Genomic DNA, 24876 nt, shown 5'->3' with positions numbered 1-24876 from the left:
TATGATCCTTTTAATGTGCTGTTGGATTCTGTTTGCTAGTATTTTGTTGAGGATTTTTGCATCTATATTCATCAGTGATATTGGTCTGTAATTTTCTTTTTTTGTAGTATCTTTGGTTTTGGTATCAGGGTGATGGTGGCCTCATAGAATGAGTTTGGGAGTGTTCCTTCCTCTGTAATTTTTTGGAAGAGTTTGAGAAGGATGGGTGTTAGCTCTTCTCTAAATGTTTGATAGAATTCACCTGTGAAGCCATCTGGTCCTGGACTTTTGTTTGTTGGAAGATTTTTAATCACAGTTTCAATTTAATTACTTGTGTTGGTCTGTTCATATTTTCTATTTCTTCCTGGTTCAGTCTTGGTCCCCATTACTTTTTATTGTATGGATATATCACTGTTTTTTCATCCGTTAGTCTGTTGATGACTTTTGGGTTGGTTCCAGTTTGGGTTATTACAGAAAAGCTGCTGTGAACATCATGCAACCAGGTCTTTGTATTGACATATACTTTTATTTCTCTGAAGTAAATATCTAGTCTTTTAAGAAACTGCCAAACTGTTTTCCAAAGGTGCTGCACCATTTCACAGCCCGCCCCCCCCCCCCCCCAACCCAGGAGAGTATGAGTGGTCCACTGGCTCCATATCCTTGCCAGTTCTTGGAATGACCAGGCCTTTTAAAATTTTATCTGACAGACTATTTTAACAAGAAAAGACTGTCCTGGTAGAATTAATTTCCCCTCTTGCAACTCTTTTGTATTTAAAATGCTGCAAAAATAATGCCATGTGAAAAGATTTTGACAGTTTTCTATACATTTATTTACTCTTTAGTTTTGATAGTATTTGCTCACTAACACTAATTTGAAACTCAATTTATAGGAACCAAGACATTTCCTTCGTTCTGACTTACATATTTTTCTTTTTTTGTTCTAGCGGCCCCTTTGTTGCTTTATGCAAACAGACGGGACTTGCGATTGGTTGATGCTGCAAATGGCAAAGAGAATGCTACGATTGTAGTTGGAGGCTTGGAGGATGCAGCTGCGGTGGACTTTGTGTTTGGTCATGGCTTGATATACTGGAGTGATGTCAGCGAAGAAGCCATTAAACGAACAGAGTTCAACAAAACTGAGAGTGTACAGAATGTTGTTGTTTCTGGATTATTGTCCCCTGATGGGCTGGCATGTGATTGGCTTGGAGAAAAATTGTACTGGACAGATTCTGAAACTAATCGTATTGAAGTTTCTAATTTAGATGGATCTTTACGAAAAGTTTTATTTTGGCAAGAGTTGGATCAACCTAGAGCTATTGCCTTAGATCCTTCAAGTGGGTAAGTTTTGCATCATGTACAAAGGTTATTGTATCTCCTTCTCCTGGCTGTTTTCTCTCCATTAGCATAGACATCCCTTACCTCCAAGAGAAAAGAAACATCAGACCCCAGTTTTAGATTCTTTGGGCTTCTTTGTCAAGTAGATTTGAATGTGGGAAGTTAGGTCATGTTCTGAAAGTAAGGTGTGTCTGTAAATAGTTTTGTGTTTCTAGTATCACTTATGGGATAGCCATGTTTATAGTTCTTGGTTTTTCTTCTGCACTTATTTTTTATAATTATGAGAGGATAATCAGAAGGCGGAGAAGAAGGAATGATAATGAGTAGTATTTGATAGCTCAAGATTATATAAAAAATCTTCTGAATCTTACACCTTTTATTATATACACAAGTGTTTTGTAATGCTAGTGTTTTTTTATATTAAACTGATATTTTTAATATGTCAGTGTTGAATGAAAAATAAAAATTAGGTTGTTAAATAACTCATTTTTAGTTAGCTAAACATGTATTTGCCATAAGAGTTTATTTTCTTTTTTTCCCTAAATATTTGTGTTTTTATTATATATATATTTTTAGTGCAGATATTCTCTACAGAACCACTGATTTTTCAGAAAGCTGTCTCTAATTTGGGCAACACAATGTATAGGGAGACCACGGTATCCTATTACTTTTTTTTTTTTTTTTGGCCACACCGGGTGCGGCATGTGGAACTTCCCCAACCAGGGATCAAACCCGCGCCCCCTGCAGTGCAAGCGTGCAATCTTAACCACTGGACCACCCGGGAAGTCCCAAAGTTTATTTTCTAATAGAAGAGAAACGTAAAGCTATGGGCAGATCTTATTATAAAATGTGAACTGTGTCCCCAGGTGCTTCTCTGTTACTGTGTTTCAGTCCTGCCATATACAATTCCTTGCTATTTATCTATTGAATACATTGTCATGCCAGAGTCTGTCATGGCTAGGTATAGATAACTAAACATGAACCTGAAATGAGTTACTAATAATTGTTTAAAATCTAAAGATAAATAACCTGTGAATAACTCTTTTAGTACTTCGTTTTCTTTGACTTTCAAGTATGTTGGAATGCTTTAAAACTCATTTATAGAAGGCAGTGGATTAATATTATGTAATAAATGAAAATTTGGGAAAAATGAAAGAAAGGTTTATATATGCTCCTTTCTCTTGATATCAGGCCCTTTTTGGTGACAAAAGTTAAAGAAGATACAATGTTATAGGAAAATGAAAAGCCTTTTCTGACTATAAAAGATAACATGGGCAATGGTGAGTGAAATTTTAGGGTGAGAAGTTCTAGAAAACATATATTATGTATACTTTATATAATATATAAAAAATGTATTTTTAGAGGGGCATTTAGAGGTATCTGCTAAAGTCAGATGGTCTTTTAATAAAGCATCAGAAAATATTATACTGACTCTAGTGGTAGGAAAAAGGTTTGTGTGTCCCAAGGAGAAGGTCACAGATGTTGAATGTGTGGTAAACTGTATTGATTGAAGAATTTGCTTCTTGAGAACTTGCAGGGTATTTTTGAGAAATGGAATCTGTTTTGCCAACAAAGTTCGTTAAGTCTCAGGGAGTGTTGAAATGTTTCTGAGGTTACTGCTTCACAGAACACACAGGGTTTTGGTGCTTTCAGTGGTTATTAGGGAGTAATACGTTGATGAAAAGATAAATAGTTCTTTTTTTTTTCCCCATTTTTGACAGATTCAATCTTATAACTCTAAGGGTGATGATGGAAATTTCCCCAAATATCTGTTAAATGGTTAGTATGTTCAGAGCTTTGCTTTTTGTGTTCTTCTTGTGGAGAGGGTGAATATCTTTAAGGATTTACTATTTTATTTAAGGAGAGAAAACTTAGGAGAGAGAACTTTTCATTTTTCAGAGCATGTTTATTTGCATTATGTAGTATGTATGTGGAGAGGGAAAGAGTGTTAAAGGAATTAGAAGGGCCACAGAACTCTTAAGGAGGATGGGTGGATAAAATAGCTAGATTATCACAATTCTGGAGTAGCATCTTATCATTTCTATAAGGGGTAATGATTATGTGATAGTACATAGTCAAGGGAGATGAATTTATAGGCAACTATTGACTATTCAGGAGCTGATAATTTAATAAGTAAATGAATCATTCTCATTTTGTCCCCTAAAACTGAGTTTCACTTCTGGGTGGCAGGTCTGATAAGTGTCTTAGGAAGTAGGTTTGCCATATGATTAAAAAGTATTTACATTAGCGTTTCCGTGGCTTAAATATTTACTAATATTTAAAGTTTGAATTTGCCAAAGACTCAGCTGGTAAAGGATACTGGAAGAATCAATAATAATGTGCTTTGAAGGTAGAAAGTACTGTTATTTAAGCTTCTAAGGGATGTTCAGTGAAGAATATGTATATTTTTCCTGAGGCCTAAATGGGGGTGTGGTCAAACACTCAAAGAAATGTCTTTCATTATTTTTGATGTCTGTAGTTAGTGTTGAGTGTGTATGTGTGTGTAAATTCACTTTCCCCCCCCTTCAACAGTTCTAAAATTTCTTTTAATTTTTTGAAAGTTTTGTGTCAGATGGCTATTTTTTGAATTGTGCAACTGGAAGCAAATAGAATGCAGACAAATGGCATCATTTGGTAATTAGCAAGATGAAGCGTATTTAAAATTATATTTTAAACTCATGCATTTAAAAATATATTTTATCAAACAGTTTTTCGGTATTGATCTTAGGTTTTATGTTAATGCTTTTAGTTTTAATGGAATAGTAATTTTGGATTGAGTATATCACTTATCAAACAGAAGAGATGATTTTCAGATTTATTTTTTAGGGGAAAAATGAAGTTTGCTTTCCAGAGAAAGTACATGAAAACAGAGCTGAGGAAAAAGGTGGCTTTATCCGAGTTCCGGGATCCTAGGTTATGAGGTTCAGAAGAGCTGACTGAGCTCTCTCACAGCAGCTTATGTAAAAGGAAAGCTATTGAATGACTGGTATTGTTTGAACCCTGGGAACTGGTGCAGAAATCTGTGTGCTTTTGGATGTATGGAGTTCTTTGTGCTGTCAGTCCATTTAGCCTAGACTGAAGGAAGATTTTTATTTCCCTCCCTAAATTTGGCCTCTGTTAGTCTGAGATTTTTTTTCTTTTGAGTGACTGGCAGTGTAGAATTCAGAATAAGGAGCAGGAAAACGTGTGTATGGAAATTGTTCCAGAAATGAACAACCATGGTTATAGAAAGCAGTATCCTTACTTTATAGTGAGAGGTGATTCCTATGTGGCTGCTCCTAATGGTGGAACTCCTTAATCTGATCCACAGTGACTGTACTAACCTTAGTGATGTTGAGGACCTACTGTTTCAGGTACAAATAAAGCAGTTCTAAGGGTTTTTTGTTTGTTAAGGATCTGTTCATATTCCAAATCATTCTGGATATTTTTTAGAAAGTTAAATTTTAGTGATTCAGTCTGAAGTGAATTCATACTGAATAGCTTTGAATGATACATATGTTAAAAAGTACATTTTTATCATTGTTAAGAATAATATTAACAACACTAAAAGTTCTGCTTTAAAAATGCTTGCAGAACTAGTTCAGTGGAAAAAGAATGATTTATAATTTCTTTATCAATTATGTACATATAATTGTCATAACTTGAGTATGTTTAAAAGTATTTTCTATACTGGTATATCCCAGGTGACTAAAATAGTTCCTGCCACATAGTAAGTATTCAGTAAATATTTCTGAGTGGCTGGACTTTATATTTTCTTTTATAATTCTATTAATTATCCTTGTTAGGGACATTTGTTTTCTAAGCAAATGTAAATTTTAGCATGGTCCTGTGAATTCTAAATCACTATGGCTTTGACTGCAATTGTTAATTTAAAACATAATTAAGATTTTTAGTCTTTTCATTTCAAGTTTTCAAGATCATATTTTATAAAAATACACTCACTGGAGCATGTTTCATATCACATCTTGCTCTGTTATTTACCAAGCAAGTTACTTCATTTTCTTGGACCTCAATTTCCTCATCTCTAGAATGATGAGTTCCTTTCAATTTTGACATTATTTAAGTTTTAAAAGTCAGACATTTAAAGAAAGTACTCTTAATTTTTAATTTATTTTTATTTTTGGCTGTGTTGCTGTGCGCAGGCTTTCTTCTAGTTGCGGCGAGCGGGGACTACTCTTCGTTGCGGTGTGCAGGCTTCTCATTGCGGTGGCTTCTCTTGTTGCGGAGCACCGGCTCTAAGCGCGCGGGCTTCAGTAGTCGTGGCACGCAGGCTCAGTAGTTGTGGCGCATGGGCTTAGTTGCTCCGTGGCATGTGGGACCTTCCTGGACCAGGGCTCGAACCTGTGTCCCCTGCATTGGCAGGCAGATTCTCAACCACTGTGCCACCAGGGAAGCCCTAAGAAAGTACTCTAATTTTAAAAATTGTATTTTACAATTACATATTCAAGTCTAATTTAGGTATGTTACACTTAGAATTGTGTTTCTTCAGAACAGATTCTTCTTAAAATTTTGTTTCTACTGCCCTTATTGCATATGTCATCACACTTTTTTAGGGTTGTTTCACCTCTAGTTTAAACCTCTTTTCCAGTTCCACTTGATGTAAACTGAAAAATATTTTTAAATGGCGAAGGATTCTTTTTGTATGAAGAATGGAAAATGTGGCCCATTACTTTTAGGCAGACTATATATATTCAGATATGTTTGGAGGTAGGTGTTTTTTTTTTTTTTTTTTTTTTTTTAATTTTTTTTTTTTTTTTTTTTTACTGATTTTTGGCCATGGTATTCTATTTATTTATTTATTTATTTATTTTTGGCTGCTTTGGGTCTTCGCTTACCGTGCGAGGGCTTTCTCCAGCTGCGGCAAGCGCGGGCCACTCCTCATCGCGGTGCGCGGGCCTCCCACTATCGCGGCCTCTCTTGTTGCGGAGCACAGGCTCCAGACGCGCAGGCTCAGCAATTGTGGCTCACGGGCCCAGTTGCTCCGCGGCACGTGGGATCCTCCCAGACCAGGGCTCGAACCCGTGTCCCCTGCACTGGCAGGCGGACTCTCAACCACTGCGCCACCAGGGAAGCCCCCGGAGGTAGGTGTTTTTGAGATTATTTAAAAATTAAGAGAGTGTATAAGAAAAGCCACTAATCCAGGAAATCTGGATAATAGGTTTAGCTTTACCAGCCTCTGGGATAGGAATCAAGGCCCTTGGAAGTGAAAACATTTTTTTTTAAAGAATAAATAAATGTGATGAATTGGGCGATTGGGATTGACATGTATACACTGATGTGTATAAAATTGATGACTAATAAGAACCTGCTGTATAAAAAAATAGTAAAATTCAACAATTAAAAAAAAGAATAAATAAATGTGTGTGTATATTTATATGTATTCTTAAATATTAGTGTTGGTCTTTCCTCTTATAAACATCTTAACCCTCATCCAGTTTTTAATTCTTTATGTCTAGTGATATACATCACATCTCAAATTGAGTTTTGATTATGTGGTCTGATATTTTTATGTTCTGTATCTCCAAGGCCCACTTTTATTGAAGGAATATTGAAAGGGAGTATTTGCAGTATGACCTAGCCCAGTCTCTTAATAGCTTTCTTTGCTAAAAGCTATCCTTGCTTGCAGCATTGACCTTGTAATTTATCCTTAACAAGGAGAACAGTGAACAATGAAATTTTATGAGAGTAAAGAATAGGATACCTTTAACTGAGTTCTCTGCATTTTGGAGATCTTACATACCCTTGCTGTATTCCAGTATGATTGGCTCTTTAGCAATTATAGCAAATTAGTTTGATTGCTCCTGGTATTTCTGTCATTGAACCTTTAAGATTTTGGAAGGAGGAGTCTGTGATAGCTAATTTGTGAAGTAGGAATAAAATGATTGTCTTCAGTATTTTTTTTTTTTTGCAGCATTTGATATTGATACCATATTCCTTTTAGAAATTTTCTCTTAAGACTTTCTCATTTTTATACTGTTCGTTTTCCTACCACTTGGACCACCCTTTTCCTTTCTTTATTAACTCTTCAAGTTTAAAATGCATCATTTTCTATATTCTTTCTCTAAGATCATATCCATTTCCATAGTTTTTGCACAGAAGCAGATAGTCAGTTATCCATAAAGCTCCATATCCTCAAGCACTGGTTCTGAGTGTGAAATATCTTGCTCTGAACTCTCAATAATTTACATTTTTAAAAGTGTCCTGGTCAATTGGGGAAGCCTATTTTCTGCCCATTAAATCCTGGGACTGTTAGGGAATTTTAAGGATCTTCTAGCTAAATGCCTTCACTTTTTGGCTGAAGAAACTTAGGCCTTTGGCTAAAATAAGAGAAACTCAGATTCTTGGTTGAGATTTTCCAGTTCCACGTTTGGTGCTTTTTTCATCATGAAAGGTATCTTGCTAAAGCCATTTTTTTTGCACATTTAATTACTTTAAAATATGCAACATAGTAGCTTTATTTAAAGGAGGATTTTATAAATTCTGTGTTTTAGATTTACTCACTGTACTAATTTCTTATTTTACTATATTTTTTTGCATCCCACTTAATCCATTTGTGTTCAGCTTCCTTCTGCTTGCAGTATGTTCTTTAATATTCCTTTCAGCAGAGGTCTGTTGATGGTAAACTCTTGATCTTTGTCTGAAAATGTATTTATTTTGTCCTCATTCTTGGAATGATAATTATTTGATTATAGAATTCTTTGTGATAGTTATTTGCACTTCGTCCTTCGAGGGTATTATGACTTTAATTGTTGCTGTGAGAAGTCTGCTGTTTCTAATTATTGTTGCTTGGCAAGTAATTTATTATTATTTTTTTTCTGGTTGCTTAAAAGCAGCCCTTAGAAATCCCTTAATTTTTTTAAAAAAATTTTATTTATTTGCCTTATTTATTTATTTTTTTTGGCTGTGTCGGGTCTTAGCTGTGGCGCATGGGATCTTTGTTGAGGCAAGCCGGATCTTTTTCGTTATGGCGCGCAGTCTGCTTGGACTTCTTTCTAGTTGCGGCGCCCGGGCTCCTCTCTAGTTGTGGCATGCGGGTTTTCTCTCTCAAGTTGTGGCACGTGGGCTCCAGGGCTTGTGGGCTGTGTAGTTGTGGCGGCGCACAGGCTTAGTTGCCCCGCAGCATGTGGGATATTAGTTCCCTGACCAGGGATCGAACCCATGTCCCCTTTATTGGAAGGTGGATTCTTTACCACTGGACCACCAGGGGAGTCCCTAAACATCCCTTAATTTTTTTTAAATTAATTAATTAATTATTTATTTTATTTTTGGCTGCATTGGGTCTTCGTTGCTGTGCGCGGGCTTTCTCTAGTTGCGGTGAGTGGGGGCTATTCTTTGTTGTGGTGTGCGGGCTTCTCATTGCGGTGGCTTCTCTTGTTGCAGAGCACAGGCTCTAGGCGCACAGGCTTCAGTAGTTGTAGCATGCGGGCTCAGTAGTTGTGGCTCACGGGCTCTAGCGTGCAGGCTCAGTAGTTGTGGTGCTTGGGCTTAGTTGCTCCGCGGCATGTGGGATCTTCCCGGACCAGGTCTCAAACCCGTGTCCGTCCCCTGCATTGGCAGGCGGATTCTTAACCACTGTGCCACCAAGGAAGCCCCATCCCTTAATTTTTGATATTTTGCAGCTTTGTTCACTTTGTGTCTAGATGTGACTATGTTTTTATTTATCCTGCTTAGAGCTCTTGTTTCTAGAATGTAATCATTATTGTTATTTATTAATTCTAGAGAAGTATTATCCTTTATTTTCTTACTTACCCTTCATTCTGTTTAGTCGCCTTTGGATCTCCTGTTTGATGTATGAGGACCATGTAATTTTCTGCTCCTTGCCTCTTAATCTTGCTTTCATATCTTCTGTATCTTTATCTCTCTAGGCCACTTTCTGGTTAGTTTTTGCACGTGCCTTCCAGATAATTAATTCTTTCTTAAGCTGTGCCTAATTTTACAGTTTGAGTCAGTTGATTTTTTAATATCAGCAATTGTATTTTGCTTTTCTAGAAGTTCTTTGTGCCCCTCATTTAAAAGACTTATTATGAGAATGTCAGCCTACATGAAAATAGAGAAAATAGTGTTATCAATAATATTAGACTTATAAAAAAGTTACAAAAATAGTGTATAGTTCTTGTATAAACTTTACCTGGCTTCCCCTAATATTATATTTTATATAATCATAGAATAGTTATCTTAGATCAGGAAATTAATGTTGATAAAATACCATTGACTAATCTGTAGACCATATTTGAATTTCTCCAGTTTTCCCACTAGAGTCCTTTTTGTGGACTAGGATCCCATGTCACATTTAGTTGTTATTTCCTTAGTCTTTTTTAATCTGGACATTTAACCAGTCTTTGTCTTCGTAACCTTGACCTTTTGAAGATTACTGGCCATTTTGTAGAATGTCCCTCATTTAGGATTTGTCTGATGTTTTCTTGTGATTGGTTATACATTTTTGGCATGGCAGAGGTCGTGTTGTGTTCTTCTCTGGGCATCATATCAGCAGGTGCATGATGTAGATACTGGCGATGTAACATTTGATCACTTGCTTATGGTGTTGTCTGCCGGGTTGGTTTTTATTTTTTTTTGTATCCACTTTTTTCCCCCTTGTAATAAATATTTGAAGCTATGCAGTTATCCTGTTTCTTATCATACTTTTCAGCATTTTTTAATGGTTTTTGCCTGCAACAATTATTACTGTGGTGTTTGCCAAATGGCGATATTTCTAGTCCCATTGTTCCTATTACATACATTATCAGTTAGAATTCCATCTTAAGGAAGAGCTTTCCTGTCTTTCCTATTTATTCATTTATCCAATTATTTATACTAGTATGGACTTGGGCACTTGTTTATTCTATAGGTTATAATCCATTAGTGTCATTATTTCTTGCTTAGTGTTGTCCCAGATTTTGCCGTTGGGAGTTCCTTCCAGTTTGCTCCTGTGTCCTTTTGACAGGCCCTCATCATTTTTTAAACCCTTTTTTTTTTTACTATCTGCATAGCACAAGATGTTCCAGATTCAACTTGTCCTTCTTCTGCTTCACCCTTAGAATCAACCATTTCTCCAAGGGGCTCTGTTCTCCTTTGATTGGAAAATGGTATTGAGAAATTAAGATCTGGAAGCTCGGTGTGCTCATACTGGGTTTTCATTGCTTTTAAGTCCTCTCAGTGGACAGAGTTAAGAAATACATGTATGTATATGCATACACCCAGTTCTGTGTGTTTCTATCTGTATCTACATATTTAAAAAAAAGAGTTCGTGTTGATATCTCCAATTCCAATCCACTGCTTACAGAATTGTGTTATAGTCTTCTCCCCCCACACCGTTTGTTTGATAGGTTGTTTTTCCAGTCTATGATAGTGAGAAACCTGGCTCTCATTGTCCACAATGTATTTTCTTACTTGCTCAATCCTAGTATACAAGAATTCAGAATTGCTAACCTCTACTCTTGTGAGAAACAAATTTATTGTCTAGAATACACTACTATGAAAATATTGTCAGTAGAGTCAAAATACTGTTTTCCAAATTTATTTAGGTAATTTCTTTTCTTTCCCACCCATTGCAGTGTGACATTTGTAATACATTTATTACTGTTTGTGTTCCATTTTGAATCCCCACCCCCCATATCCTGGTTGATTTTAATTATCAGTTTATTTTGGGGTTATGTGAAACAATTACCATGTTTCTAAGAGTTAGAAATAACACAAAAAGCTTTACTCAGAGTAGTGTCCGTCCTCCCTATCCTTCTACCATGGTCCCATTTTCACTTTCTTTCCAGCTTGTTCCGATTTGTCCTCTAGGATATCTTATTATCATTTATTTCTGGTTTTATCTTCTTGGAATTCTTTTTTGTGCAAATGAGCTGATACATATAAATTTTCTTATTATATTGCCTTTTTTTCTTACATGAAAAAAATACTAAAGAGTTTTTTTGTACTTTCTTTTTTTAACTTAATAATATATACTGAATATCACTTCATATCATTTCATAGAGCTCTTCCTCATTCTTTTTTTTGAGACTGCCTAGTATTCCATTGTGCAAATATAGCATAGCTTATTCAGCTACTCTCCTGTGTTTAGAAACTTAGGCTGTTTTGTTAGCTGAGGTGTTTTAAAGCAAATCACACAGTGACATCTCACTTTATGTTGCATCTCTGAAAAATAGACATTTTTCTCCATAACCACAGTACCATTGTCTTCCACACACCCCAAATGCACAAGTCTTTAATATTTTAGTTATTCTATATTCTGATATCTTTCATAGCCTCAGAAATGCTGTGTTACAGTTGGCGTGTTTGAATTAGGATTTAAAACAAGCTTCATAAGTTGCATTTGATTATGTCTCTTTAAGTTTGTCTAGAACAGTCCCCCCCATCTTTTTTTTCCTCTCACCCTCTTGACTTATTGAAATGATTCTACAGTTTTCTTGCAGAATGTTCCAGATTTTGGGTTTTTTAAGAGTTATTTGGATGTTTGACTTATTTTTATTCCTTTACATTTCTTTCTATCTATCTATCTATTTATTTATTTATTTTTGGCTGAGTTGGGTCTTTGTTGCTGTGCGCGGGCTTTCTCTAGTTGCGGCGAGCGGGGGCTACTTTTCGTTGCAGTGTGCGGGCTTCTCATTGCAGTGGCTTCTCATGTTGCGGAGCATGGGCTCTAGGTATGTGGGCTCAGTAGTTGTGGCTCACGGGCTCTAGGGCGCAGGCTCAGTAGTTGTGGCGCGCGGGCTTAGTTGCTCCGCGGCATGTGGGATCTTCCCAGACCAGGGCTCGAACCCGTGTCCCCTGTGTTGGTAGGCGGATTCTTAACCACTGCGCCACCAGGGAAGCCCTCCTTTACATTTCTTGTAAAATTAAAATTTATGATAGGAGACTTGGTTTGCAACGAATTCAGTGTTTTGGCACAAATGCTTCATAGGTAGTACTGAGTACTTTGTATTCATCACATCAGAAATGTTTTGTCCTACTTGTAGTGATGCTAATATTCAGTAGATTCAGATGATGAAAGTTAATATTCTTATTATAATATTGAGCTTTTCCTCTTATATTCTTCGTGCAATCTGTGGGATGATCCTTTTGTACCATGCCAGTATCCAGTTCCTCATCTGTTGATTGTTTTAACATCCACCAAGTATCAGTTCTTGTATTGTTGTGTTAGGGATGTCTGTTACTGTTTTATGATGTCCTGTCCCATGTATTTTAGTTTATCTTTTATGTGTTTTAATCATTTAAAGCACTTATAAATGTCTATCAGATTGTTCAGTTGTCTGAAGTTCTTAGAAATCCACTTCTGTTCTTTGCTATATTTGCTGATTCTTAAGGTGAACTGTTTCCTTAGGTGTTTTATAGTTTTGAATTGTGAGCTGATCTTCAGAGGGGTTGTCTATGAGAATTCTGAGTGGCTTCTTGGCGAGGCGGGGGGGCATATTACTCCAGAGAGGTTTGTTTTTGCCAAGCACCCTAGAGATGTTTCCAGGGACCACTTTATTTTTAAACTGAAGTATAGCTTACATGTACTAAAATGCACAGATTTTCATTGCAGTTTTGACATGTGTATATACCTATGTTATCAAGCAGAGAACATTTTTTCTATTTAATTTTTGGAATTTGGAGTTCCTGTACGACGTAGATAGAATAAATTCAAACTATAAACCTATGTGAGGGCATCTTGTGATTACAGAGTCTTTGCTGATTTTTCCCACATTTTCAGAGCCTAGGCCAAGGCAGAAGATTTCTTTGCCTCCTACCAATGGCAGATTTTTCTACTTCAGTTCCCCAAGGGTCTGTGCTTAGTGCAAAAATCTTACTTCTAACCCAGTGCATCTTGTGTGTCAAGGCCTTGTCTTTTTCCCTGCTTTGCCACTGAAACAGAAGTTCCTCAGTTTCTGAGATGAGAATAACCTGCAGGGTGGCTGTAGTATCAGGTGTGTACTGCTTTTTATTTCCCTATTAATTTTTGGCTCTCTAAGAGATTTCCCCTACTTTCATACCTTAGTTGTACATTTAAAGGAGTGTTTATGTATTTTTATTTTGTGTATATATGTGTATCAGTCCGTTTGGACTGCTATTACAATATACCACAGACTGAGTAGCTTATAACAATAGAAATTTTATTGCTTACAGCAGCGGTCCCCAACCTTTTTGGCACTAGGGACCGGTTTCTTGGAAGACAGTTTTTCCACGGGGGGTGGGGGGGATGGTTCAGGCGGTAGTGCAGGTGATGGGGAGCGGCAGATGAAGCTTTGCTCACTCCCCCGCCGCTCACCTCCTGCTGTGTGGCCCTGGTTCCTAACAGGCTGTGGACCGGTAGCGGTCCGTGGCCCAGGGGTTGGGGACCCCTGGTGTACAGTTCTGGAGGCTGGGAGGTCCAAGATCAAGGCGCCAGCTTGGTCCACTTCTGGTGGGGCCCCTCTTCCTGGTTCATGCACCTTCTTTCTGTGTCCTTATGTGGTGGAAGGGCCTAGGGGTCTTTCTGGAGCCTCTTGTATAAGGCACTAATCCCATTCATGACAGCTCTGCCCTTATGACTAAGCATCTCCCAGAGGCCTCACATTCTAATACTATCATCTTTGAGGATTTCAGTACAGGAATTTTGAGGAGACATAAACATTCAGACCATAGCAATGTATAAATCAAGTAAAAAGACTTACCAGTGGTTCTAGGTGTTTTGTAAAAGGAGGGTTTTCTGGTTATGCTGTTATCAAATTACCAGAAATAGAAATTCTAACTTTTATGTTTTTAAATATTACCTTTTCTTATTGTGGATATATGTGCATGATAGTTGGGCATTATTCATACTTACTAATATGTGTACTAATGACTTCTTTTAATTATAGGTAGGATTATATAAGTAACTTAAAGGATCATGAAGTGGTTTATCACCTGGTATAGATCTGGTTCACTTAGATTTTATGACTCAATTCTAAATGTTGTCTTAATTAGTCACCTTTGAATGTAATTACATCTTGTAAAGGGTGAAAATGTATCCCTTTTGTTTAACTTTATTGAAACTGAACATTTCTGAGTATTTTTGTTAGGGGAAGCTGGATTCAAATTAAGTATACATACTAGATTAGGAGTCTGTAAATATTTTGGAAAATATATTATTTTTTCCTTACCTAATCATAGAAATTATATGCTTGGGATTGTAATAAATTTGTGTAAAATGGCTGATATCTAGTCTGATTGACAGTTGAGATATTTTTACTTTACTGGCATAAGAAATTTTGATGTCTTGAAAACTCACTGTTTTCTTTACTTTAATTACTTCCTAATTAAAATGAAGCCGATCTTCTACCCTTTACTCCATTTAAAAATTATTTTCCAGAAAGCGTTGCAAATGGATATCATGCCAGATACAGCAATAAAATTACATTTGTGTGGAAACTAGTGAACAGCATATAGCAGCCTGGCACTGGTTTTCATGATTTTTGATGAATAGCAGATGTGCACACTCTGGCAAAGCGGAGCTGTAACCACATGTATTTAATTCTTCAGTATCAAGTAGATATGTTTATATTCTCTTAATGCAAAGCCCAGATAGAACCCAGAGCCAAAATAAATTAGAGGCCAAACAGACTACATAATTGGAGAGTTAGTAATAATTGTTGCTGAAGAGAGATTTCTCTTATGTGAGCCTGTAACTTGGCTTTTGAGAAGCCATAGGAGATATTTATCAAACACTCTTGTATTTCCTAAAGGATACTTTAGGTATCCTTTTGGCTTTTAAATAATGCTGATAAAAAGTGTTTGTAGAATATACTACACAACTAGTTGAATTTAGCAACTTTATTGTTAAGTGCTTTTAGGTAACGATAGGTTACTAAGCTAGGTTAACTGCCCAAACAAAACAAAACAACTAAGCCAAACCAAACTGACTCCTTAATATGTGTACCCCAGTTATTTTTTATTTTTGGAAGGAGTCCAAAATAAAATGATGTCAAGGAGTTCACCTCATAGTCTTAGTTTTTAGGCAGCTGGGTTAAGGGGGGAGGTCTTCAGGCCTCAGTGTCAAATACTCTTTTCTTCATTTTAATAATAGAAAATGTTTATGTGATATCCTAACAGATAATCTGGAGAATTTTTTTTCCCTCTTTTTTCTCTGCATCCTGAAGTCTCTATTCTGCTGGCAATCTTGATGTTCTCCATCCTACTAGTTGATCTTTAAATAAAACGTTTACATCTTTCTCTTATTGGCTGGTGCCCATCCCCGCTTTAAGGAGTAACTGTCTTAAAAGGAGTAGCCCCTAAGTATTGTTCTTTATTAAATCTATTGTCTTAAAAGGAGTAGCCCCTAAATATTGTTCTTTATTAAATCTAACACCTTAGTTTGTCATTCAAGCTTTTAGCCGGTGCCCTTTACCATATCATCCTGATTTTTTCATATTCTCTTATGCAACTTAACAGTGAGAGCCAGAGTCTGTATATATGCTATATATTTTTGGGCTGGAAATGACCTTCCCTCACCTCCCCAATGCAGATATAACTCTTCATGACTTATTGACATTCATTGCCCCATGATGCTTCTTGTTGGCAGCTCTACCCCAGCTGTGTAAAGTTACTGGAAATTTTGAAGTCATAGAATCATTTTGAAAAATGACAAACTTCTAAAGGATTCCTTTTTGCTTTAAATTATGTACTGTAATAGATTAATGGGAAAAACTATAAAGTTAAAAAAGTTAACTGGGAATTTTAAAATCTCTTCTGTAAACTTAGAGTTTTTCTAGGTCACATAATCTCTTTCTGATACATAGACTGAACCTTAAATTTCTTCCAGTACCTAGAGTAGTAGAGTCACTCATATTTATAGAGAGATTGTGTATTTGTGCCATGTCTGGATTACATATGAGGGCAGAGCATGCTAGTCTTGTCTTGTGCTACACTTTGACTAAGGGATGTAAAGTGATATTCATTTGACAGTGTTAAAATGTTGTAATTCAACTTTGTCCCCTCACCTGGCCCAAATAAAGCTCTTAGGTAATCAAACTCAAAATACATAGTAAATCCTCCGTACCTACTTTGGATATGGAGGATACTTTGATTTTGGAGGACATATACCAGTGGATGTTCTTTTTCCCCTCTCTCCAGGGTTTTTCTCCTCCCCTCATGTTGAATGATGATTTTGGGTTTGCAGAAATGGAATTCCCAGTGATGAGATCGGCTGCCATAGTTGTCCAACATCACATATCTGTACAAGGGTCCTGAGCGGGACTCAGTAGCTTCCATTCTGTTTGAATCAGCTTCAATGCTTCATCCCCGAGTGCCATGAATGCTTCTCTCCTGGCTCTCTAGGGCCCATTACCATTTTTTTCCGCACTCTCTAGAGAAAGACAAAGTCTCATAAAGCAGATTCTGAGCCTGAAACATAGGAAAGACTATATAGTGTGACCGTTGTGGAGAAGACCCAAGCAGAGAGCCTCATTGTGCTGAAAGGTCATTGCATTGACTGGAGACATTTTAGAATAACATTTACTGTAATCTCTTTCAGTCTCTCTTTCTTATTCCTTCCTTTGGACACGTAATTTAGCTGCCTTTGGGGAGCCCACGTGCCACAACTAATGAAGCCTGTGTGCCCTAGAGCCCGTCCTCTGCAACAAGAGAAGCCACGGCAGTGGGAAGCCCACGCAGTGCAACGAAGAGTAACCCCCGCTCACCACAGCTAGAGAAAGCCGGCACGCAGCAACGAAGACCCAGCGCAGCCAAAAATAAATAAAATTAAAAAAAAGAATAAGAAAAAGAAAATAAAAAGAGAAAAGTTTTTTGTTTGACATTCATTCATTCCTTCTCTAATACTCTTTTTTTTTTTTTTTTTAATGTAGATCTGAGTTTCTTACCCGTATCATTTTCCTTCTCTCTGAAAAACTTCGTTTCTTGCAAAGCAGGTCTGTAGGCAATAAATCCCCTCAATTTTTGTTTTTCTGAGAAAGTCTTTATTTCCCCTTCACTTTTGAAGGATAATTTTGCAGGTTACAGAATTCTAGATTGACGGGTTTTTCCCTTTCAACTCTTTTTAAGTATTTCACTTTTCCTGCTTGCTGTTCTCTGAGCTGCTTAGATTTGTGGTTTGGTATCTGATACTAATTTGGGAAAATTCTAAGTTATTAGAATATTCTTCAAATTAGAATATGCTTCAAATAGCTCTTTCTCTTTTTCTTTGCCTTCTGGGATTCCCATTATGCATATGATATACCTTTTGTAGTTGTCCCACAGTTCTTGGATATTGTGCCTTTTTTTTTTTTTTTCCCCAATCTTTTTTCTCTTTGCTGTTTAGTTTGGAAATTTCTGTAGACATTTTATAAATACAGAGATTCTTTCCTCAGCTGTGTCCAGTCTCCTAATGAGCCCATTAAAGGCATTCATTTCTGTTATAGTGTTCTTGATCTCCAGCACTTCTTTTTGTTTCTTTCTTAGAATTTCTTAGAATCTTTCCGGTTATATTATCTGTCTATTCTTGCATGTTGCCTGTTTTTTCCATTTGAGTCCTTAGCATATTAATCATGGTTGTTTTAAGTTCCTGATCTCATAATTCCAACATTCTGGCCATATCTGAGTCTGGTTCTGATGCTTGCTCTGTCTCTTCAAACTTTTTTTCCTTTTAGTTAAATAAGCCTTGTATTTTTTTGTTGAAAGCTGAACATTATGTACTGGGCAAAAGGGACTGCAGTAAATAGGCCTTTAGTAATGTGCTGGAAGAGGGGATATGTTCTGTAGTTCTATGAGTAGGTCTCAGTCTTTTAGTGAGTCTTCTAGTTCCTGGGCTGGGAGCTTCACAAATGTGTGTTTTTTTCCGTCCCCTTAGGTGGGGCAGGATAGCTAGAGGAGACTGGAGTTGGGTATTTCCCTCCCTCAGGTCTGATAAAAGCCCAATAGGTTAGGGTAAAATAGTTTCTCTTGAGGGCAGGCCTTGTTAAGAAGAATAGAATACTCTGATGTAGTTCAAAAATTACTATTTTTTTCCTTCCCATTGCTGGAAGCATGAGGGGATTTTTCTTTGATCTTCACAGTGAGGACCTGGGAGAGTTCCTGGAGGAAAAATTCACGAAAGTGTGAGGGCCACCTCATGACTGGTTCTCTCTGGTTTTTAACTTTCAGATTTATCTACACTAAGTCTCTAGCAATTCATCAGTTACAGTTCAGGTTTTACTACCCTGCTACTGGTTCCCACATAGTTTTCTGCTCTGGTAAATTATGATTCTCTGTATCTGCCTGCCTGTCTGTCCAGTTTTTGGATCAGCAATTTGCTCTGTGACCCAATTCTCTGATGGATCTAAGAAGAACTATTGATTTTTTTCAGTTCAGGTTTTTGCTTGTTAGGATGGAGTGGCGGTTTCTAAGCTTCTTACATGGTGGACTAGAAATTGGAAGTCAGGGCTTTTGCTTTTTTTGCATTAAAAATCTAAATACATGAAGCTTAAGTAATGCAATATTTATTAGCTAGAAGAATCTTACATAATATAATCTGGAATCTTAATTTCGATAGATGAGTTCCAGACATATTCAGAGGTTTTGCTTTGGATTGAGGCAGGCACCCAGGGAATAGAACCTGTATGCTCTTATATCTTATTTATATCCTTAGTCTAGTTCCCTAAGCCATTGGTATTGGGTCTAATAATACTTTTATTTATTACCATAAACTGTTTTTCTACAGTAAACAGATACTGTTTAGACTAGACTGACTTTGTTTAAGAATCCTTACAGTGAGACTGAACTAAGTAAGTGAATCCACATCATCTCAGTTTATATATAAGAAGACTGAAGTGGAAATGAAAGCAGTAAAATGAATTCATAACTGTCTTTTTAAATTTTCACTAATTTTATTAATGATAGAGGCTTAAGTGAAACTCTCAGAACTTGGTTGTAAAATAAGATATGAAGTCTGTTTTCTTATAACTCTGTAACATTTTCCTTTGAAGCCTAACCATGAGCAAACAACTGTTAGCAATCTGAAAGTAAATTTTCTGAACTGTCTCCTCAGAGGTTGAAAATAGTGTTATGTGCATGGAGATAAGCCTACAGACATGTAGACTGTGTACTCTGTTTAGAAGAATTAAAGAGGACTTTGGAAATGTGTATGTTTGCCTGAAGAATGAGTAGTAAAATTGTTTGTAAGCTGTTATATGTATATAGAAGATGAGAAGCATCATAAAAGAGCACACTGTAAATTTGTCAAAACCCATAGAACTCTACAGCAGAAAGTGACCCTTAATGTGTGCAAATTAAAAAAACAAACATGTAGTTGGTTGGAGGATCCCAGGATGAAATGCAGACTGAGCCAAACATCTAATTCTATTAGAAATGTATGAAAAAAATCTCACTGAATATAACGGGGGAGAAAAGGTACTGTCCTAAGTAACTTTGGAAATGCATGGAACCTGTAAGACTAAAGGCAAAAGGAACCGCACATACGTAGTGTACTCAAGTTGATAATGTTGCTTCCCATAGAGGCATGGTTAACAATTCTGATTCTATACTAGAATTCAACAAGTAAGGTAGGTGGTAGGTGGTGGGAACCAGGTTTCTTACTGTTGGAGTGGGAGGCTACAGACAAGCAAGGGAAGGAGGCTGCAGTGATCCATGTGGTAGTGCATTAGACTTGGAGATACTAGTATAAGCTCATACTTAACTTACTATAGATATAAGTGTACATCTTAAATGAGTTTAGTTCATTAACCTCAAAGCAATCAAACATAGAAATTTCAGCCTTGGAATTAATCGTATTTTTAAATTAAAAAATTTTTTTATAATTAATTTATTTTTATTATTTATTTATTTATTTTGGGCTGCGTTGGGTCGTCGTTGCTGTGCGTGGGCTTTCTCTAGTTGAGGCAAGCAGGGGCTACTCTTCGTTGCAGTGCGGTGGCTTCTCTTGTTGCGGAGCACGGGCTCTAGGTGCACGGGCTTTAGTAGTTGTGGCTCGTGGGCTCTAGGCACGCAGGCTCAGTAGTTGCGGCGCACGGGCTTAGTTGCTCTGTGGCATGTGGAATCTTCCTGGACCAGGACTCGAACCCGTGTCCCCTGCATTGGCAGGCGGATTCTTAACCACTGCGCCACCAGGGAAGTCCCTTAATAGTTTTTTATAATCAAGGTGGGAGTAGTTGAAAAGTATATTATAGTTAATATTTTAAGCATTTGCCTTAAGTATTGCAGGATTTGTTAGATCTTACAGAATGAGACAGAGTCCTAAATCCAGACCTAAGTATTGCCAGTCATATTGTTGAATGCCTTCTGTTAAGAGGGAGATTTGTATTGATACAAATACAAATCCCTTGATCATAGAATCATGATTGTATTTTGCAGTATTTGTAATTTTATTTAAATTATTCAATATATGTAATATATGTGGTATGCTCCTTCCTTCTCTCTCTCTCTCTCTCTCTCTCTCTCTCTCTCTCTCTTTCTCTCTCTCTCCCTCCCTCCCTCCCTCCCTCCCTCCCTCCCTCCCTCTCTCTCTCTCTCTCTCTCTCTCTCTCTCTCTCTCTCTCTCTCTCTCTCTCTCTCTCTCTCTCTCATTCCCAGGGGGAAACACAGCAACAGTGTTTGACTGGTGGTAATACTTGTACCTAATTTTCAATTAAACAGTTTGTGGAAAGACTTTGTAGAATGGCCGTTTCCAAGGCGTTCTGGGAGGCTGAGATAAATGGCTATAACATGCGTATAAAGATTTGGGAAAATTCAGATTCTGTTTTTTCTTTTGATGAAGGGTTTGAATGAAATAATTGGGGAAATATTTCTTTAAAACCTTGGAGTGTCTTTATAATTTTTATGCTTAGCTAATGGCATGAATACTTACTACTTTTCTGGGGAGAATGATTTAAAATATTTTATCTTGGTGTTGGACTGTGTCAGCTATAATTTCGGGTTCAGAAAATAGAGTCACAATATGATTGAGATTTAATTGATGGTTTTTCCAAATTGACCTAGGAGCATTTTGCCAAATGCTTTGTAGATTTATCCTAGAAATACTGCTTGGTGTTTTCTAGAGTTGTGTATACTACGATTACTATGTATTTACTGTGTATTTTCTGATGTTACAAAGACATTTATAAGGAAAGATAGTACTTGAGTTTTATTCTCTTATTACAACGTGGATTCTGATTTAGTAGTTCTAGTGTGGAGCCTGAGATTTCTCTAAGGCTGTTGGTTCATGGACCACATTTGCAAGGTGTTAGAGCAAGGGGTGGGCAAATGTTTTCTGCAAAGGCCCAGTTAGTAAATATTTTAGTCTTTGTTGGCCACATATGGTCTCTGTTGCATCTTTCTCGTTTTTTTTTTTTTTTTTTTTTTACAACCCTTTAAAAATGTAAAAACCATTCTTAGCTCATGGGCCCATACAAAAACAAGGCATCAGATTTGAACCCCTGGCCATAGTTTTCCTATTCCTGTTTTAGAGAAAGGACATATGTGTTTCATTTGATAGAAACAAAAATTCTAGAATTGGTGTTTGTCATGACTTTTCAGCATTTCAGATGATCATGTAATTTTTCTTTGCCCTATTAATGAGGTGAATTATTGCTGATGGTTCAGAAGCTTTTTGTTCTTGTTTACAAAGTTTGTTTTTCTTATTTTAATAGAGGTATAATTTTACATACAGTAAAATTCATCCTTTTTATTGTATGGTATTATGAATTTTGACAAATGAATATAGTTGTGTACTGTTAAAGGTGAACAAAGCTGGACCCTAGTTAAAATGGTAAGGACAGATTTTAATCAGTAATATATTACCGCAAAGACTCCAGCGTGAATGGAGGAGCTCGGCTTTAATTTGTACAGCAGTGACCTGGCGTTTTAAAGGGAGAATGAAGGCATTGAGAAGGGGTGAGAGGGGGTTCAGTGGAGTCGGGGAAGCGATAAATAACAGGAGGCTGGAAGGGGAGCTTTTTGTTATTGGTCCACGTGAAACTATCTGGATTGGTTAATTGCTGCTTATCCAAAGCTCTTACCATCCCACACGTCCTGCCAGACAGAAGCCCTATGTTCAGGTGTTGGCTGGAACACACAGTAAATTCTTTTGGCAGCTTTGAGTTTTTTCAGGCAGGTATTTTAAGAGGGGCTGGAGTTATCCTAGGGATGCAGCTGTGAAACTGTGTTAGTGTTTTGTTCAAGTCTTTATAGGCCATGGTTGAGGCATAGTTGAGGAGGGGACTCAGGAGCATGGCTGGAATTTAATTAGAGAGTCTCTGTCAGTATCACCACCACAGTCAAGATATAGAACTGTTCTATTATCACCTCCCCCTCCCCCCCAATTTCCTTGTGCTCTGTTGTACTTACCTTCTTGCCTCACCCTTGGCTCCTGACAATTACTGATTTGTTCTCTGTTCTTCTTGTCTTTTCCAGAATGTCATATAAATGGAATCATATATTACATAGCTCTTTGAGACTGGCTTGTTTGACTCAGCATAATACATTTGAGATTCATCTATGTTGTTGTGTGTATCAGTAGTTTTTGTTGTTGTTGTTGTTGTTGTAGCTGAGTGGTATCCCATTGTATTGATGTATTACAGTTTGTCCATTAATCAGTTGTTTCCAGTTCTGGCACTTACAAATAAAGCTACTGTAAACATTCATGGACAGGTTTTTTTGTGAACATAAGTGTTCATTTCTCTTCCTATTCTTGGGTAATACCCAGAAGTTAGCTTGTTGGGTTCTGTGGTAACTATAATTAACTTTATACGAAACTGAAAATTTCCTGAAGTGGTTATATCGTTTTTTATTCCCACTAACAGTGTATGAGAGTTCCAGTTGTTCTGCATCGTCACTGGCATTTGATAATGTCAGTTTCCATCAGGTCATTCTTATACATATGTTGTGATCTCATTGTGGTTTTAATTTGTATTTCTCTAATGGCTAATGATGGTGAGCATCTTTTTATATGTTTAATGTATTTGTGTATCTTCTTGGGTGAAATATCTGTCAGATGTTTTGCCAAGTTTTATATTGTTTTTCTTAATTATTGTTGAGTTTTGAAAGTTGTTGATATACAGTCTGGATACAAGTCCTTTATCAGGTATGTGTTTGATAAATCTTTTCTCCTAGGCTGTGGCTTGTCTTTTTACTCTCTTAACAGCGTCTTTCAAAGAGCAGACATTTTATGTTTTATCAGTTTTTTTTCTTTTAGGGATTGTACTTTTGGCTTTTAGTATCACATCTTGGAAATCTTTGCCTAATCTAGGGTCACAACGATTTTTCTCCTGTGTTTTCTTCTAGAAATTTTAGGTTTTACATTTAACTCTATGACCCATTTTGAGTTAATTTTTTTTTCCATTTTTACTGGAGTATAATTGCTTTACAGTGGTGTGTTAGTTTCTGCTTATAACAAAGTGAATCAGTTATACATAAACACATATCCCCATATCTCTTCCCCCTTGCGTCTCTTTCCCTCCCACCCTCCCTATCCCACCCTTCTAGCTGGTCACAAAGCACCGAGCTGATCTCCCTGTGCTTTGCAACTGCTTCCCACTAGCTATCTATTTTACATTTGGTAGTGTATATATGTCCATATATACACTACCACTCTCTCACTTTGTCCCAGCTTAACCTTCCCCTCCCTGTGTCCTCAAGTCTATTCTCTAGTAAGTCTGCGTCTTTATTCCCATCTTGCCCCTAGGTTCTTCAGGACCTTTTTTTTTTTTTTTTTTTTTTCCAGGTTCCATATATATGTGTTAGCATACGGTATTTGTTTTTCTCTTTCTGACTTACTTCACTCTGTATGACAGACTCTAGGTCCATCCACCTCACTACAAATAATTCAAATTTCGTTTCTTTTTATGGCTAAGTAATACTCCATTGTATATATGTGCCACATCTTCTTTATCCATTCATCTGTCAATGGACACTTAGGTTGCTTCCATGTCCTGGCTATTGTAAATAGAGTGGCAATGAACATTGTGGTACATGACTCTTTTTGAATTATGGTTTTCTCAGGGTATATGCCCAGTAGTGGGGTTGCAGGGTCATATGATAGTTCTGTTTTTAGTTTCTTAAGGAACCTCTGTGCTGTTCTCCATAGTGGCTGTATCAATTTACATTCCCACCAACAGTGTCTGAGGGTTTCCTTTTCTCAACACCCTCTCCAGCATTTATTGTTTCTAGATTTTTTGATGATGGCCATTCTGACCGGTGTGACATGATATCGCATTGCAGTTTTGATTTACATTTCTCTAATGATTAATGATGTTGAGCATTCTTTCATGTGTTTGTTGGCAATCTGTATATCTTCTTTGGAGAAATGTCTATTTAGGTCTTCTGCCCATTTTCGGATTGGGTTGTTTGTTTTTTTTGATATTGAGCTGCATGACCTGCTTGTAAATTTTGGAGATTAATCCTTTGTCAGTTGCTTCATTTGTAAATATTTTCTCCCATTCTGAGGGTTGTCTTTTCGTCTTGTTTATGGTTTCCTTTGCTGTGCAAAAGCTGTTCACTTTCATTAGGTCCCATTTGTTTATTTTTGTTTTTATTTCCCTTTCTCTAGGAGGTGGGTCAAAAAGGATCTTGCTGTGATTTTTGTCATAGAGTGTTCTGCCTATGTTTTCCTTTAAGAGTTTGATAGTGTCTGGCCTTATATTTAGGTCTTTAATC

General features: G+C 36.9%; 2 protein-coding genes across 6 annotated transcripts in view; one reads left to right on the top strand and one right to left on the bottom strand.

The window, feature by feature from the left end:
- Positions 1-24876, bottom strand: part of BCL2L14 (BCL2 like 14) — a 287206-nt gene that overhangs the window by 74225 nt on the left and 188105 nt on the right. The window lies entirely within an intron of this gene.
- LRP6 (LDL receptor related protein 6) overlaps positions 1-24876 on the top strand; it is a 183989-nt gene that overhangs the window by 20200 nt on the left and 138913 nt on the right. For 4 of the 5 annotated variants that reach the window (XM_082348830.1, XM_082348829.1, XM_082348828.1 and 1 more), the window contains exon 2: positions 924-1317. The exons of the other annotated variant lie outside the window; for it this stretch is intronic. In XM_082348830.1, the coding sequence (XP_082204956.1) occupies positions 924-1317 (394 nt within the window). The remainder of the gene's footprint in view (positions 1-923; positions 1318-24876) is intronic. 5 annotated transcript variants of the gene reach the window in all.

Source organism: Balaenoptera borealis (assembly GCF_965194805.1).
Source record: "Balaenoptera borealis genome assembly, chromosome: 13".
Taxonomy (NCBI): domain Eukaryota; kingdom Metazoa; phylum Chordata; class Mammalia; order Artiodactyla; family Balaenopteridae; genus Balaenoptera; species Balaenoptera borealis.
This window is presented reverse-complemented; position numbering and strand designations above follow the sequence as displayed.